This window comes from Oryctolagus cuniculus, chromosome 17 (genome assembly GCF_051225735.1).
Source record: "Oryctolagus cuniculus isolate XC-2025 breed Fujian yellow rabbit chromosome 17, ASM5122573v1, whole genome shotgun sequence".
In the NCBI taxonomy this organism is placed as follows: domain Eukaryota; kingdom Metazoa; phylum Chordata; class Mammalia; order Lagomorpha; family Leporidae; genus Oryctolagus; species Oryctolagus cuniculus.
This window is the reverse complement of record NC_142883.1, coordinates 21,296,709-21,314,788: the sequence shown is the minus strand read 5'-3', so window position 1 is coordinate 21,314,788 and position 18,080 is coordinate 21,296,709. Positions and strand designations below refer to the sequence as shown.

At 44.3% G+C, this 18,080-nt stretch overlaps 3 protein-coding genes across 4 annotated transcripts in view; 2 read left to right on the top strand and 1 right to left on the bottom strand.

Annotated features, from left to right (window-relative positions):
• Positions 1-18,080, top strand: part of LOC138843225 (uncharacterized) — a 49,628-nt gene that overhangs the window by 11,249 nt on the left and 20,299 nt on the right. The gene's annotated exons all lie outside the window — the stretch shown is intronic.
• Positions 1-18,080, top strand: part of LOC103345078 (uncharacterized) — a 224,550-nt gene that overhangs the window by 203,286 nt on the left and 3,184 nt on the right. The gene's annotated exons all lie outside the window — the stretch shown is intronic.
• On the bottom strand, positions 10,166-11,072 carry LOC100342656 (uncharacterized). Its single transcript, XM_017349327.4, has one exon. The coding sequence runs from the start codon at positions 10,971-10,973 to the stop codon at positions 10,437-10,439; it is 537 nt and encodes a 178-aa protein (XP_017204816.3). The 5' UTR covers positions 10,974-11,072; the 3' UTR covers positions 10,166-10,436.

Below are 18,080 nucleotides of genomic sequence, written 5' to 3'. Positions count from 1 at the left end.
ACCCCAGTAACCATGTTTTCCCCCCTGTTCCTAGCAACCATGAATTCCCTTCCCAATTTTATGGTTTTTGCCTTTATAAACCCTGTTGCTTTGGGCTTCAGGGTCGAGAGCTCTTTAGGGCATGAGCCCACTCTCCACTACTGGCAATAAAGGACCATCTGATTTTATCAATCTGTGGTGCTCCTTTGTTTGCACTCGCTCAGGTACAACAGTAGGTCTTACCTTGACCATAGTTTTCATAGCATTGCTTATGGATAAAAGATTTGATCACAGGTCCAGTGCAGATATTATGATTCATAGCACTGGAAAGCAACTCACACTGATCAGTGGACAGACAGGAGAGTCCTTGGGACACCCAGATTGTTCTTATTTCATTTCTGAGGGATATAGACAGATTTCCTCTTTTAAAAAGCAGAAATGAGGGCAGGCATTTGGCCTAGTGTTAACACTCTTGCATGCCCTATCAGAGTACTGGACATTGTGTCCTTGAGTGCAATACCTGGGAAACAGCAATGATGGCTCTAGTGACTGGATTCCTGCCACCACTACGGGCGGCTTGGTTGTGTTCCCAGACCCCAGCTCTAGTGCCAGCCCAGCCCGGTCATTGAAGGCATTTGGGAAATGAACCAGGAGTGAGAGTTATTTCTCTCTGCCTCTTCCTCTGTCTCTTTCTCACTGTCTCTCAAGTAAACAAACACATAATTTTAATAAGAGTCAAGGAAAATGACAGAGAAATTTGTTCCAAACAAAAGAACAAAATAAATCTCCAGAAACCAATAAAAATTAAAATGTCAAGATATTAAAAACAGCTACAACTCAGGTATGTTGATGGATATGTAATATAACCAGATACACATTGGGACAATAAGCATGTATGATGTGGGAAGAGCAGTCGTAAAAGCAGTGAGTTTTTGTTTGCAAGTGAAGTTATCAGCTTAATATAAATTGTAGTGACTATAATATATTTTATATTTTATATAATCCCTTAACCACCATAAAGAAAATATCTTTAGAAGTTACACACACAGAAACAAGAGGAACTGGAAGCTGTCAATACAAGCACACGTGCACAATGAAATACAAAAGAGCAAGGGATAAAAAAAGATGGACAAAGGAACAGAAGATAGTCAGCCAAACAGCAGTAGTAAATCATTTTCTACCAATAATTACTTTAGATGTGAATGAACAAAATCCCCCCAATAAAAAGATATATAGTGGCTAAATGGATTAGAAAATAACAAGATCCAACTGTATGCTACCTAAAAGAAACCCACTTTATTTTTTTATTGGACAGATAGAGTTAGACAGTGAGAGAGAGAGACGGAGAGAAAGGTCTTCCTTTCATTGGTTCACCCCCCAAATGGCCGCTACAGCTGGCATTGTGCCAATCTGAAGCCAGGACCCAGGTGCTTCCTCCTGGTCTCCCACGTGGGTGCAGGAGCCCAAGCACTTGGGCTATCCTCCACTGCCCTCCCGTGCCACAGCAGAGAGCTGGACTGGAAGAGGAGCAGCCGGGACTAGAACCCACACCCATATGGGGTGCCAGTAGCACAGGTGGAGGATTAGCCAAGTGAGCCATGGCACCAGCCCCCAGAAACCCACTTTAGATCCAAGGACACACATAGACAGAAAGTGAAGGGATAGGAAAAGATCTTCCTTGCAAACAAATCAGAACAGGAATGGCCACCCTTACATCTGACAACTTTAAGCCAAAAACTATCTAGATCAGCAAAAATCATTACATAGTTATAAAAGGGTTAACTCAATGGAAATCATGAAATTCAGTAAGAATAATAAAAAGGTTCATAAGAGATTAAAATACCTATATATCTTTAAACTCCAACATCAGGGCACCTTAGAATATAAAACAAAGAATGGAAGATCTGAAGAGAGATATAGACATCAATGCAGTAACAGTAGATGTCATTACCCTCCTTTCAAGAGAGGATAGAACGTCTAGGCAGAAAATCAGTAAACAAACAGTGTTCCTAATCAACACTATGGACTGAAGGGATGTGATAGACATGTCGAGAACATTCCGCACCATGTTCTTCTTAACTCTTTTGCATGACCCAGATGGAATTCTGGGCTCCTGGCTTTGGCCTGACTCAGCCCTGACTGTTGCCAGCATTAAGGGAGTAAACCAACACATGGAATGCCCATCTCCCTCTGTCTCTCTCACTGTCTCTCTATCTCTCTCTCACTCACTCTCACTCATTTATCTTTCTGTTGCTCTGCCTTTAAAATAAGTAAATACATAAATAAATTTTTTAAAATATTGCTTTAACATATGAGAACAATCAGTTCAATGCATGTCATTAGCTAAATGAGAGATGAAAAAATTGGAGACATCACACTTGTTGATTTCAAAGTATAGTACAAAGTTGTAGTAAACAAAACAGTGCAGTACTGGTTAAAAAAACAGGCTTAGAAGCCAATGGAATAGAATAGAGCCCAGACAGGAGCACAGGCATATGCAGCCAACTGATTTTCAACAAGAGGACCAGGAATGAGAGAGACCCTAAGATAATGATGTGGCATTGGGTTCCAACTCATATATTATCTTCAACAAGGAATAGTCAGTTTTTAGAGAAGTAACGAGACAAAGCAGAAGGCTTTGAGTTTTTCTGGGTGACACACAAGAAAGGAAGATAACAGCAGACAAAGTTAACCAGTGAAGCTTGTTCATGCAGGGTCTAAAAAATCCTCAGTTGTTAACTTTTGATCTGCCAGGTAGAGAACAGCACACATCGTTTTGTCTTTACAAACCCACGTCTGCTTTTAGGCAGATGGAGGTAGGGCAGAGAGTGTTCCTGAATCTGCTTTTCCTTCGTGGTCTTCAGCTCAAAAGCCCTTCATAGCTTGGAGAGGCAGGTCCTCCTCTCCCACAAGGGAAGGCGGAGTCTCCTCAGCAGATGGTGTTGGGAGAATTGCATATCCACCTGCAACAGAATGAAATTGCAATCTTACCTTACCTACGCATAAAAAGGAGTCTAAATGGAGTAAAGACGTATAAGACCTGAAACCATAAAATTCCTAGAAGAAAGCATAGGAGAAAAGGTCCTTGACATCGGCTTTAGCAATGAATTTGTGGGTATCACACATGAAGCCCGGGTAGTAAAAGCAAACATAAATGAGTGGGATGGCATCACACGAAAAGGCGTGTGCACAGAGGAACAAACAACTTAGAAAATGAAGAGGCAGTGTACAGACTAGGAGAAAACATTTACAGACCATATATCTGATAAGGAGTTAATGTCCAAAAATATGTAAGGAACACAAACAGCTTAACAGCAAGAAAACAAGTAAGTCTAGAGATTATTATGCAGCATAATGACTTAATTAAAAATATTGTATGTGCACTGGAAATTTGCCAGGAAAGTCGATTTCAGGTGCTGTTACACACACACACACGCACACACACACAGTAACCACATGAGGAGATGGGTACGTTCATCTGTTTGAAGTAATCATTTCATTGCATGGATGGATAGAGAGATAGATATCAAAAAATCATGTACACCTTAACTGTATACAATAAAAGAATATCGAGCGAAGCCAGCACTTGGCATAGCAGGTAAAGCTGCCACCTGCGGCACCAGCATCCCATATGGTTGCCGGTTTGAGTCCTGGCTGCTCCACTTCTGATACAGCTCCCTGGTAGTGCACCTGGGAGAGCACTGGAGGATGGCCAAAGTGCTGGGGCCCCTGCCACCCACGTGGGAGACCTGGGGGAAGCTCCTGGCTCCTGGCTTCATATCTCTCTCTCTCTCTCTCTTTCTCTCTACTCTGCCTTACAAATAAATAAGTCTTTAAAAGAAGAAAAAGAAAATACAGCAAGCAATGTTAGAATGGTGGGCTCGAGAGAGAATAGATGCAAACAGGAAATGGACGTAAGAAAGGACATGAAACTTAGGATTAAGAAAATGCACCTTAAAACAATAAAATACTATTTTCTCTTACTTGATTGTCACAAATAAGGATAGAAATGGTCCTTGCAGGGCTGGAGCCTGTGTGTAAAGACTGGAAGGCTGGTGAGCGTCTGGGCGCCAGTGGTCTCCACTGCGTCTCCAGAGAAGTCCCGCCTACCTCCATCGCCGCTCTCCGCCTGAACGCCTCTCTTCCTCCCCTTCCCACCAGCGTCATCATCTCGACCAGTCTCTCCTTTGCTTATCTCAGCCTGCTCTCAGACATCATCCAAAGTTATCTTTAAAATACAAATATAAAATTGCCATTTTTGTCCTTAAAACCCTGTAATGGCTCATCTTCAAGGTGGTGAGCTCTGACGCCCTTGCAGCACCGGTTCCCATCTGCCTCTCCTACAGACCCCCACCTGCCCTCACGCCCCGTGCTCCAGCCACACCAGTGGCTCCTCTGCCCCTGTCCACACTCAGTGTCTCATCAGCTCCTCTGCCAGAGGACTCGGTCTGTGGATCACGACTACTCGCTTCTCAGCGTCACTCAGGCCTCGACTCAAATGGTCTCCCACATGGAGCCATGGTGCATTAGCAGGGTGCAGGTTACCCGGGGCTGGAACTGGTGTTCTGATATGGGATGCCAGCATTGCAAGTGACGGCTTAACCTGCTGTGCCACAATGCCGGCCCCTGGACTCTGTTAATTTTCTTCCTAGCACTTAATTTATTAGAAATCACCTTGTTCATTCTCTTACTCGTTGTCAGTGCTGTCCGCTAGAATACAGACTTGTTTGGGGTTATGTGCCCAGTTGAGTAGTGCATGGTATGCAGTAGGCCTTCAACAGATGCTTGTTGAATGAATGAATGAATGAATATACCACATGATCCCATGTCGGGGGGATTATTATAGGTGTATACACTGTTTACACACAGGCATGTTTGTGTAAGCATCGGAAGAAGTCAGAGTTGGTATCTATGCATCTAAGTAATAGGAATTAGAGGTAGGTAATGGAGCAGGTTTTCATTCTGACTTTGTATGACTTTTTTTTTTAATTTTGACAGGTAGAGTTATAGACAGAGAGAGAGAGAGAAATAGAGAGAAAGATCTTCCTTCCGTTGGTTCACCCCCCAAATGGCCGCTATGGCCAGCATTGAGCCAATCTGAAGCCAGGAGCCGGGTGCTTCCTCCTAGTCTCCCACACGGGTGCAGGAGCCCAAGCACTTGGAACATTCACTGCCCTCCTGGGCCACAGCAGAGAACTGGACTGGAAGAGGAGCAACCAGGACTAGAACCAGGCGCCCATATGGGATGCCGGCGCCGCAGGCAGAGGATTAGCCAAGTGAGCCACGGTGCCAGCCCCCATTGTATGACTTTTTAAATGTTAGGATGATTGGAGACACTTCCATCTTCTCAGTATTTTTCAAATAAAGTCAAATATTAAAAAAAATGGAAGAGTTGACTTAGTCAACAAACAGATCTCATGAACTGTGATTTCCTGTTAGTGTTATTTTTCCAGATTTTCTGTGCCCCTGATAGGTTTGGGAGCAACCTAAAGCTGAAAAGCTATAGACTGCCCAGAGCCTGCAGGAGGAACCCTAACTCCTTAACATGGCACTGACATCCTCCGCTAACCTACCTGTCCAATGCCAGATCAGTCATGTTTTCACTACTGAACATTTGACACAGGCTCCTGAAGAAGGTGGCCCCATTGGTTTGGTCATCCGCAAAGGCCTTGGAGGCAGTAGTGGAGCAGGTGCAGAGGAACGGTCATCAGAGGAGAAGCAGCAAGCAGACCGAGATGGGGATTGGGCTGGACTCAGGCTCATGCCTGACCCTCCGTGAGCACTGCCTTCCATGGGGCACAGCCCCAGACCTAAGGACCTTCCGTGGGCCGTCCTGCCAAACACCACCACTGCATCAAGGCTTCACCTCCCCTGTACCATTAACGTCTGCCTGGGAATTCAACTGCATGCTCAAACTGTAGCCAAGCCCATCTCCAGCCTCTCTTCCCTCTCCCTCATTGTCTCGCCTTGGAAGCAGAACTTCCGTACCCTGCACTTGGCAATCATGTCCAAGTCTGAGCAACCATGACCCTGTATCGTATTATTATCTCACAAGATCTCAACCCCGATGCCGCATCTATGACGCCTTCTCCCGGCCCTGCGGTTTCTTGGTGGTTACCGTGGTTCGGCCGAGCTCGATCCATCTCAGCCACAGAGCTGCACTCACCTTCCTCGTCCTTGAACGCCCAGCATTAATCAAAGTCCTTGGCACACAGCACAATTGTGCAGATACTCAGTGAAAACTCTGGGGACATAAGCAAGCATTTAAATTGTGTTAGAGCTTTTTTAAAAAAAAAAAAATGCTTTATTCCAGAACAGTTTTGAATTTACAAAGCAAAAATTGTGCAATGACACAAAGGCTTCCCATGTGCCCCAAGCCCAGATACCCTTACTGATAACATTTATAATAAAATTCTAAGTTCTACAGTTTAATTATATAAACAGTAAGAATTCCAATAACTCAGAGAACAAGGAGGCAGGCTCGACTACTTTGGTTGGCTAGGGCTTTTGAGAACAATGTCTTCAGCTTCTTTCTGATACATGTAGACACAGTTAAGAATCATAGCTGAAGAATACTTCCACCTGCTGAGAGTCAAGACTTGGGTCAGAGTGACGTGATTCCCTTCTGATCAGCTTCCTGTTGAGCCACAGTGAATTAATATCTCCAGTACTTATATTCACCTCCTCAATTTACCTTACAATGAGCCTGTAAAAGATGCAAAATTTCATAAGGGTACACTTATTGTTTTATATTTTTTAGTTCTATTCTGCTCTGTATTTTCTATTTCTGCCAGTCATTTTACTCTGTATTAATTTATTTTTTAATTTGGTATCAATATTTGAGACTGGAGACATTTCTGAAAAACCTACAGAGTTATTTACATGGCACTGAAACGCCAATTGGAAGTTCTGTGCGGACAGCAGGGCTTGTAGACTGGTTGATCCTTTCATTTGCTTCTTTTGGTATCCATCAAAAAAAAAAAAAAACAAAAAACCAAAAACAAAAAACCAGGATGTATAGACCCTCTTCTGAGCTCCAGCATTTTCTGTAATGAAGACTCTTCCAATATCCTATTGAATCTAGAGATGATAGAAATAGAGATAGAGATAGAGATAGAGAGATAGAGATAGAGACAGATAGAGATAGAGAGAGACAGAGAGGTAGAGACGATACAGATAGAGACGATATAGATACTTATAGTTCTACTTAAATCTCAAACTTTATTTTTTAAAAAACACGAATACAAGACATAAAACTGTAAAACTTCAAGAAGAAAACATAAGAGAAAATCTTTGAGAGTTAGCATTAGGAAAAGGATTTTCATTCTTCACACTCAAAGTATGATCCCTTAAAAAGAATGGATAAATAGGACTTCATCAAAATGAAAACCCTTTGCTCTGTGAAAGATGTTGTTAAAAACATAAAAAGACAATGTAGAGTACTCTTACATTACTCTACATTACTCTACATTGTCTTTTTATGTTTTTAACAACATCTTTTAACATATCTGACAAAGGGCCAGTGTCTAAAATATAAAGAACTCTCAAACTCAACAGTAAAAAAAGAAAATATTCCAGTTAGTCTATAAAATATGAATGGGCATTTCACTAAAGAAGTACAAAAGGTGAACAAGCACAGGAGGGGATGAGCACATCATTAACTAATTGAGAAATGCATGTTAAAGCCACGAGCAGTTGTCACTACACACCTGTCCTAGTGGCTACAAAGTGAGTGATACAGAACATGCTGGTAAGGACTTGGAGAAACAGCACCACTCATACACTGCTGGTGGGGATGTAAAATGGTGCAACCACCTGAAAAGGCAGTTTAGCAAACTAAATATGCAATGACCCAGCAGTTGCATTCCTGGGCATTTATTCCAGAGAAAAGGAGTTTTGTGTGTGCACAATAACCCTGTAGGTAGGTATTTATAGCAACTTTATCCGTAATAGCCAACAGATGGGAACAACCCAGGTGTCTTTCTGTGGGTGTGTTGCTAAACAAGCTGTGACACACTCAAGCATGCATACTTCTCAGCAATAAATAAAACAAAAAGGGATGGACTGTTGGGATACTCAGTGGTCTGAATGAATCAGCGATTTATATTGGGTAGGGAAATGCAATTCCAAAAACTTATATACTGAATGTGGCCATGTCTAATTATTCCCTAAAATGAGAAAATTATAGAAATGGAGAATGTATCAGTGTTTAGTAGGGATTAATGAGAGGGAAGAGACACGAGAGAAGTGATTACAAGAGGACAAGTGGTAACAGAAATCTGACCACTGCAGTTGGTATAAGGAACGGTAGAACTAAAGTAAAAATTAAACAAAATGAATTTAGATTTTTTATATTCAACAAAACAATTGGTATAAGAACAAAGTCACAAACACACCGAGTATGCTTGGATGGCTTTCTCAGTCCTTGCCACTAGAAACAGATGTGTGTGCATGCACGTGTATATTAACAAGTGAGAGGTGCAGCAATGGGAACCTCGCAGATCCAGCAATTACTGCCTTACTGTAGGTAGCTAACAGCAGTAAAGAATTGAACTTAAGGATGTGATTTTCTTTGGGACTGATGTCCTATTACTCTGCTGGTATCTGATAGTAGTTTAATTTTCGCTGATTCTTTTTCAACTGAACTTTGCTTCTGACTAAAGTCTATAATTCTTGGACATTTGCTATTAGTCAGTTATGGAATGGAAATTCTCTCAAAGACAGGAGAAGGTGTGATTAATCTGTACTCTCAAAAACAAAGGGTAGTTGCAGGAGAACAGAGATGAACTGGCCGGCCTGATGCCAAGCTATGTTGGCTGAGATCAAGCATCTTCAGTTGTCAGGATAGGAGGTGGATGTCAGTGCTGCAGCACAAGCTGGATGGAGCCTACAAGGGTAGCCCTCCTTGACAGTTTGCTTTGCCCATAACAGACAGCTGTTGAAGCTATTAGCAGTGAGCATAAATGCATTGCTTGGTAATCAAGCCCACAACAGCCAGACAGCTGTCAGTATTGCTAGCCATAACCTCCCACGGCCCTGCCCGAGAGCCACTTGGCTTCCAGTCATTCTCAGTGGTTTCCACTGACTGTAAATGTCTGGCATCGCGGCTTTCTGCACCCCTCTCTGTAGCTCATGATCTCGGAATCATCATCATGGCTAGAAGGATGTGGTTTCCCAGTTTAGGATAGCTGTCATGTTTTCTCAGTCCTCCCCGAAAGAGAATTTACTTCTTTACACCTTTGACTCACTTATTTTGCTCGAGTATCCGCTTTCCCTGTGGGAGTGGCATCGGGCAAGACGAGGGTGGCATCGGGGCGGGAGGAGGTGTTGGTTTGCTCACCTGGATGTGGCCAGGTCTGCCACGATGCGGCCAGGGGGCCGCAGGGTCCAAGACTGTCCTGCGTGTGGATCTCTGCACACAGCTCTTCCCCCTGGAAGCCTCACCCCTGCCCACCATCCAGCCTCTTCACTCACTCCAATGTAGACCTTTGGCCAAGGGAAGCTGTCCTTTTATAGGTGTGGTCCACCTCTGACTCAGAGCTTCCTCCTTTGCCTGTGACGTTTTGAGCACAGTATCATTAGCATGAAGGGGGTTGGGGTGAGGCCAGCAAGGCTGAGTCCCTGCCACACTGGGCCACAACAACTGATTTCTTGGCTCACCTCACCCTTGTCATCATAAGAATGTAAACTTCCCTGTCTCCTTCCCCACCTCTTCACCCTGTGAGCTTGTGACCTGCACACTGCCCCTGGGTTTACTGATTTAACTCATTCAATGTATAAAAAATCATTCCTTCCATATTACTCTTCTAAACAGAAAGCCCCCTTTCTGAGCAGTACTACCCAACATACTCCACCTAATTTACGAGATTAAGTGGTGAGTTCCTTGTAGAGGGCCCTTATGCCTCATGTATCTTGATATGACCTCCAGAGCCCAATAGTGTAATGAACTTCCAGGCAATCCCTCATTTTATTAAGAAAATTATTATTACTTAAATAAGGTGGATTATGTTATTTTGGAAAATATATAAAGGAAGTCTGTTGTGTGATATAGGCATTGAATTGTATTTGCGAAATCAGTTTTCTTGCTTAGCCATAGGAATCCAAATTTATGTTCATCTTGAGAAAAATAATACTAGAAGATAAACTAATAACTCCCCAAAAATAGTTGAAGATACAAGAATTCCTGATATAAAGATAGTATTTATTGAAGAATAGCTAACACATAGTTTTGGAGAGCAGGGCAGGTACAATAGTCAGACACCAGAGGCTAGACGTAGTGAAGAGCTGCATGGGAGATTTGAGTGGGAAATAATGGAGGTGGATGCCCTTTCACCAACTGCTAAGTGGTGTAACAGAATAAAGCTGGAGACCATTTAACACATGGAAAAATCAGTATCTGATGTTTTCAGACTCATGATGGTGGCTCATGGTTGATAGGAGATTTTGCAAGAGGATACTCAGCAGCTAGGGCGGTAGCAAGTTGTACGGCAGCAGGTGGTCTGAGAGCAGACGGGGCGGCAGGTGGTCTGACAGACTGGGCGGCAGCAGCTGGACACACCACAGCTGGGGCGGCAGGTGGTCTGACAGACTGGGCGGCAGCAGCTGGACACACCACAGCTAGGGCGGCAGGTGGTCTGACAGACTGGCCGGCAGCAACTGGACACACCGCAGGTGGTCTGACAGACTGGGCGGCAGCAGCTGGACACACCACAGCTGGGGCGGCAGGTGGTCTGACAGACTGGGCGGCAACAACTGGACACACCACAGGTAGTCTGACAGACTGGGCGGCAGCAGCTGGACACACCACAGCTAGGGCGGCAGGTGGTCTGACAGACTGGGCGACAGCAGCTGGACACTCCGCAGCTGGGGCGGCAGATGGTCTGATAGACTGGGCGGCAGCAGGTGGTCTGACAGACTGGTCGGCAGCAGGATTCCTCCTGGTAGTAGTCACCACAGCCCTGCTCAGAGCAGACAGAGCCACAAGAGTTGACCATTGTGACAGAGAATGGAGGTTCTGGGTGGGTTTCCAAGAGAGTGAGGTTCTCAAGTGTGGATGTCTCCTTTCCCCATGTCCACTTTTATACCCAGCTGAGGTGCTGCTGTCACCAGGTTAAGGACTATTTCCCTGTTATTGTTTATCTTAACAAGTAAGCAATTATCTAATTACTCAACTAGGGGCAATCTAGATAATCATTAGAATGCATTTTTTTTCTCTCTGTTTGGGTTCATCCAATGCATTTCCTCCTGAGTCACCCCTTTTCTTCTTTCTTTCGTGTCTCACCTAATTTCAAAAACTCTTAACTTTACTCATCAGACTGATTGCCATGTGATACATCATATGAAACTCAGCATTCCATGTGTCATCCCGAAAGCTTTATGTCTCACACCAGTCCTTGTGTAGGACAGTGTTTCTGGGAGGTAAATATGGTTATCTTCTAAGAATTGCACCTATGAGATATATGAAGTCTGTTCTCTCTCTCTCTCTCTCTCTTTTTTTTTTTTTTTTTTTTTGACAGGCAGAGTGGGCAGTGAGAGAGAGAGACAGAAAGAAAGGTCTTCCTTTGCCGTTGGTTCACCCTCCAATGGCCACCGCAGCAGGCGCGCTGTGGCCGGTGCACCGTGCTGATCCGATGGCAGGAGCCAGGTGCTTCTCCTGGTCTCCCATGGGGTGCAGGGCCCAAGCACTTGGGCCATCCTCCACTGCACTCCCTGGCCACAGCAGAGAGCTGGCCTGGAAGAAGGGCAACCGGGACAGAATCCGGCGCCCCGACCGGGACTAGAACCCGGTGTGCCAGCGCCACAAGGCGGAGGATTAACCTAGTGAGCCGCGGCGCCGGCATCTGTTCTCTTTTAACAAAGAAATAAATGAAATCCTGGGAAAAATTCTTTTGAGCCTGAAAATTTAATAGAAATAAAGAAAAGGAAAAATTTTAAGTGAATATTAAAAAAAATTTAAAAGGCTAAAGAGCAAACTGGGAATAAATGACAAATACCTTGATCAATCTAACAGAAAATGAGCTAAGTTCCTTAAAGTAAAACTAAGAACATCAATAGTCATTTCACTAAAAAGGCAATATAAATGTTTTTTGAGCATTTGAAGGTTGCTCAGTCTTACAATTTAGAAAATTTCAATAGAAAAAAAAGTATTCATTCATCAGATCATCTACTGAATACCTACTGTGTGTCAAGTCCTACCATGTGCCCTGGGGATTCAAGAGTGAATAGTTGCTATCTGTAATGATAAATGTAAAATGTTTAATTTTAAAACTTTAATAAGCAAAGTTATAAGGAAATTTTTTCATAATGGATGATGGGGTCTAAATTGAAGACTCTTCTTTGGATAGTAATTTAACAAAATATTAAATTTAACATTATCTTAATGGTATCGTAAATCATATCTAATGATATCTCAGATTAGCTAACCAGATCTTGAAATTTCCATGCCTTTTGATGGAGTAACCTCACTGCCAGTAGTGCACTCAGCAGATACCAGCTTACAGTGCTCCAAGACAGGAGTTCCAGGAAGGTCACCACAGCACGGCTCACGAGAGCGGCAGCTTGACCTGGAGTCCTCCTCCGGCTGTGGGGACAGTGTCCTGGAGGGAGGAAGTGCTGATGTGTAGCAGTGGTGGAGCATCATCTGGGCATTAAAAAAACTGTGAAATATTGTTGAAATTTTTCTGTAAGTTTAAATTATTTCAACTAGGAAAGAGAAATGAGCTGTGCCATTTCTTTAGACCATCTCTGTCCCATGATGCAGCATCAACTCTCCATGTAGACTGACTTACTCAGAAAGAACTAAGAGAAGGGAAGGCTGCAAGAGCGTGCTTGGATGTGCTGTTCTCTGGTTACTGATGGAACAGGAGAGGCTTATATTGTTTCTACTATTGAGGCTTTCTTTGTCGCCTGATAGAGTGTGTGAACATTACGGGTCTATGTGAAAATCATGGAACTCAACTTCGTAGGCATGACACATAAATGTCTACTGATCCATTGTATCTAAATTTATCAGGTTGCTTCCCAAATTCTCCATGTTATTGTGTTTTTTAAATGATTATTTTTTTCAAAACATTTATTTATTTGAAAGAGAGGCAGAGAGAGAGAGAGAGAAAGTCTTCTGTCCTCTGGTTCACTCCTTAAATGGCCACAATAGCCGGAGCTGGACCAATCGAAGCTACGAGCCAGGAGCTTCTTCCAGGTTTCCCACACGGGTGCAGGGCCCAAGGACTTGAGCCATCTTCTACTGCTTTCCCAGGCCATAGCAGAGAGCTGGATCAGAAGTGGAGCAGCCGAGAATCAAACCAGCACCCATATAGGATGCCAGCACCTCAGGCAGCAGCTTTACCCACTACACCACAGCACCAGCCCCTCAAATGATCATTTTTAAACAATGCATTAAAGTCTCGGCTACATTGTCATTATTGTTTTTCCTCATTTTCACAACAGTTTTACACTTAATTTAAATATACATCCAAGTGTTTATAAGAATAGGAGAGCCATTTTTTTGTTTTGTTTTTGTTTTTGTTTTTTGGGACACAGTATCACCAGGAGGTCACTATCAAGGCCAATCTGATTGAGCCCCAGTCCCAACGCCATCTGGGTATGTAGTGATGTCCAGCTCTCTGTCTGAAGGCAGGGAGATAACTTGGAAGTAGCCCCTCCTTTAAATGACTGCAATGGCTTTGATACCTTTTAAAAAGAATTCTCTTCATATTAATATGAATATTCGGCATCCTATGATTCCCTTTTACTTGGTTTTGTGTGATTGTGAGCTCTACATAGTCCCCTGAATTTTCGAACTTGGCATATTTTATTTCTCTGGGTCAATCACTACATCTAAATGTTACTCTTCTCCAACAGAGTAGATTCCTTACCTGACCTATGACCTCCCTTACATCCAGGATTGCTCAGCGGGTCACCTGAGAGGTGAGGGCCTCGTTCTGCTCAGAGCCTGAGAGCTCGCTGCGCCGTCCACGGCTCAGTTAGAGTAGAGAGGAAGCTCTTGTTCTCCCAGCAGATGCAAGGGGAGGTAAGGTGAGCAGTCTGGTTTGGCGGGCGGAATGAATTGCTTTGCATTTTCTAGGCTTTGATCGATAGACGCAAAAATCAGTTTTCTTTGTTTACTTTTCCCTAAATAAATAGCACCCAAAAATAGCTAAGTACCACAAACCACAAATATTTATTGAGACACAGTCACTCTAGCTCACAGAATTCACTGCAGAGGCCAAATCAAGCACAGCAGTTGTAAGAGCAGGAGTCTGTCCCAACCAAGCAGTGTGACAGCTGGCCCCCTGACTGAACGCCACGGCCATGGGTTCTGTGTGAAATTAGTTTAAACTGTTGCTTTTTCTAAAGATTTATTTACTTATTTATTTGAAAGTCAGAGTTACACAGAGAGAGAAGGAGAGGCAGAGAGAGAGAGAGAGAGAGAGAGAGAGAGAGAGAGAGAGGTCTTCCATCTGCTGGTTCACTCCCAATTGGCCGCAATGGCCACAGCTGCACCAATCCGAAGCCAGGAGCCAGGAACTTCTTCCAGGTCTCCCATGCGGGTGCAGGGGCCCTAGGACTTGGGCCATCTTCCACTGCTTTCCCAGGCCATACCAGGGAGCTGGATCAGAAGTGGAGCAGCCGGAACTCAAACTGGAGTCCATATGGGATGCCAGCATTGCAGATGGCGGCTTTACCCGTGACACCACAGCTCCAGCCCCTAAGTTGTTGCTTTTTAAAACAGTTGCTTGGTGGCATGACCGATGGGATGAACAGACATAGTGACAGATCACCACAAGGCCAGGTGCAGTAAACCAAGGAAATGAGGAGTCAGCAGACTGGCCGACTCGGGGCTGCTGGCCAGGAGTGACTCAACAACAGGAGGAGCCACAGGAGACTGGGCGACAGCAGGTGATCCAGCAGCAAGGAAGTCTGGCAGCAGCTGGAGCAGCAGCAGGTGGTCCGGCAGCAGCTGGGGTGGCGGCAGGTCTCCTGGCAGGGGCCTTGGCCAGAGCCCTGCTCAGAGCAGAGGGAGCCACAGCCGCAGCAGCCCCTGGTGCCAGAGGGTTGGGGCTCCCCCTGGGTTTCTAGCAGCGTGAGGTTCTAGAAGTCTTCTGGGGGAGCCTGCCTGCCTCCAGGCTGGGAGACTGGGAGCTGCCATCACCATGTCCAGAAATTTTTTGTTGCCATTGTTCATCTCATTAGTGATGTGTTATCAGACATTCTGATTGTGGCATGATGTTGCTAGCCTTGGTTTTGAGAACAGGTGCTTACATGATTTCCATGGAATCAGCTCTTTGCCCCTACAGGCGCAATTTCCCTGGCTCTTTTGTTTCAGTGTCATCTGCCCTCCCTGCTCAGAGTGCACCCCTGACACTCTGAGCTCAAGATGAGCCATTCTTTCATCCTCCAATGCTTTATCTTCCTGTTCCTGTGTGAGATACAGAGCCACAGTTCCTTCAATTTGGACAATACTTAAAATAGAAGCAGGCACAAAAAGGCAGACCTCAGCACATTATGGTATTGTAAATGATGAAGAAGCAAAGAAATGTATCAGGGTTTAAGGCACATGAGCTGGGAGCTATGGTGTAGTGGGTAAAGCCACCACTTATGTGCTGGCATCCCATTCGGACGTTGGTTTGAGTCCCAGCTGCTCCACTTCCAATCCAGCTTTATGCTATGGCCTAGGAAGGCAGTAGAAGATGGCCCAAGTCCTTGGGCCCCTGCACCCACGTGGGAGACTCGGAAGAAGCTGCTGGCTTCTGGCTTTGGATCAGCTCAGCTCTAACCATTGCAGTCATTTGGAGAGTGAACCAGAAGATGGAGGACCTCTCTTTTTCTCTGGTTATACTTCTCTCTGTAACTCTGTCTTTGAAATAAATAAGATAAATCTTTATTTTTTTTTTAATCTTTTATTTAATGAATATAAATTTCCAAAGTACGACTCATGTGTTACAATGGCTTCCCCCCCATACCGTCCCTCCCACCCACAACCCTCCCCTTTCCCACTCCCTCTCCCCTTCCATTCACATCAAGATTCATTTTCGATTATCTTAATATACAGAAGATCAGCTTAGTATACCTTAAGTAAGTATTTCAACAGTTTGCTCCCACACAGAAACATAAAGTGAAAAATAATAGATGATTTTTTTTAAATGATGATGAAATCAGATCAACAAGTCTAGTATCTGCTAACACCAACCGATAGAATAAATAGAGGGGAGAGTGATCCAACATGGGAAGTGAGATACTCAGCAGACTCATAGAATGGCGGACGTCCTAAATAGCACTCTGGCCTCAGAATCAGCCCTAAAGGCACTCGGATCTGGCTGAAAAGCCCATGAGAGTATTTCAGGCATGGAAAGCCAAGACACTCTGGCAAAAAGATCTCTGTGAGTGAGATCCCAGTGGAAAGAACAGGTCTTCAAAGAGGGAGGTGCCTTTCTCTGAAGGGAGGAGAGAACCTCCACTTTGACTATGACCGTGTCTAAACAAGATAAGAGTCGGAGAACTCAAGGGGCTTCCATAGCCTTGGAAACTCATAACTGGTGCATAGGGAGATTACTGATGCCATAAACAGGAGTGTCAATTGGTAAAGTCAACAACAGGAGTCACTGTGCACTTACTCCTCATGTAGGATCTCTGTCCTTAACGTGCTGTACACTGAGGCTTAATGCTATAACGAGTACTCAAACAGTATATTTCACTTTGTGTTTCTATGGGTGTGCAAACGACTGAAATCTTTACTTAATCTTTATTTTTTTTAAATAAAAGGCACATGGCTTCAAATTTTATATCTTCAATAGAACTGATCATTCTGTTTCTTTTTCCATACCAGTACTTGGATTCCCAGATGCACTACTAATTACTGTCAGTCCAAGTTTTTAGGTGGATGAACCAAGTTCTCCATTATTCAGTAACTGTGTATTGGTTCCCACCACATGCCATAGTCACGCATAGGAGGGAGATACAGGGACACATGCTCCACTGCGTCTCTCCATCCACAACTTAAGTCGGCAAATGAAGCTGCACCAGGAGGCCACTTTGTGTCCTGTGAAAATGTGATGCTGTTTCCCTTGTAGTTAAGAGGCCTGAGTCCCGCGTTGGAGCACCTGGGTTTGATTCCTGGTGCGGGTACAGAATCCAGCCTCCTGCTGGTGTAAACCTGGAGGCAGCAATGATGGCTCAGGTAGTCGGGCTCCTGCCACCTGCCTGGGAGAGCAGGATTGAGTCCCCAGCCCCTGTGTTTGGCCCTGGCCCAGCTCTGTCTGTTGTGGGCATTTGAGGAGTGAACCAACCAGAGAGCTCTCTCTCTCTCTCTCTCTCTCTCTCTCTTGCTCGCTCTTGTGCCCTTTCGCTCTCATTCTCTCCCCTCCCCCGGCTCCCTCTTTCATTCTGTCTCTCTACCCCTAGAACAAATAATTTTCAGAGTTGCCTTTGCTTTCAAAAGTTTAGGCAAATATGGAAATTGCTAGACATCCAAAACATCTCATGCCTTACTTTCCCCACCTCCCGCCCCGCTGATACGCATGATGCGGTCGCTGTTGAACCTTGCCGTTCCCGCGTTCATTCACTAAGTTTATCAGCATTTGCGTTTTTACACTGTGTTTCAAAGGAACATATGTTAGTTGCCAGGCTAACTGCTTCTGTTCATTTTTTACAGAACAGGGTATCTTTTGTTAAATTTTCACATAAAAAGAAAAAAATGCACAGGGCGCTAATTATAAGTAACACCACAATTAATCAGCGTCATCCCTCTATCAAGAACAGCCAGCAACGCATCATTTCAGTAGCATTTTTTCCTGGTCTTTTACTTTTTTTGTATTGTCTTTTTCTTGACTTCTGATCATTGAAACCTTCCTCTTCCCTGCCGCATGTAAGCCCAGTGTCCCCAGGTCGTCACCAGGCTAGGAGATGGTGTCAGTCTAGGAAGGACAGATCCTTCTGCAGGCAGAGAGACACCCCATGGCGCTGCTGACGCCGCTAGAATCGCCTTCATCAAATCTATGTGTGCACAACACAGATCAGAACACTTTTTAAAAATGATTTTAATTTAGAATGTACTAAAACACAGTTCAAATACATCACGTGACGTCATCACCAGCATGTGTTAT

Bases quoted from the DNA above. Each gene is read 5' to 3' on its own strand.
- LOC100342656 (XM_017349327.4), bottom strand. From the start codon at position 10,973: ATGGTCAACTCTTGTGGCTCTGTCTGCTCTGAGCAGGGCTGTGGTGAC.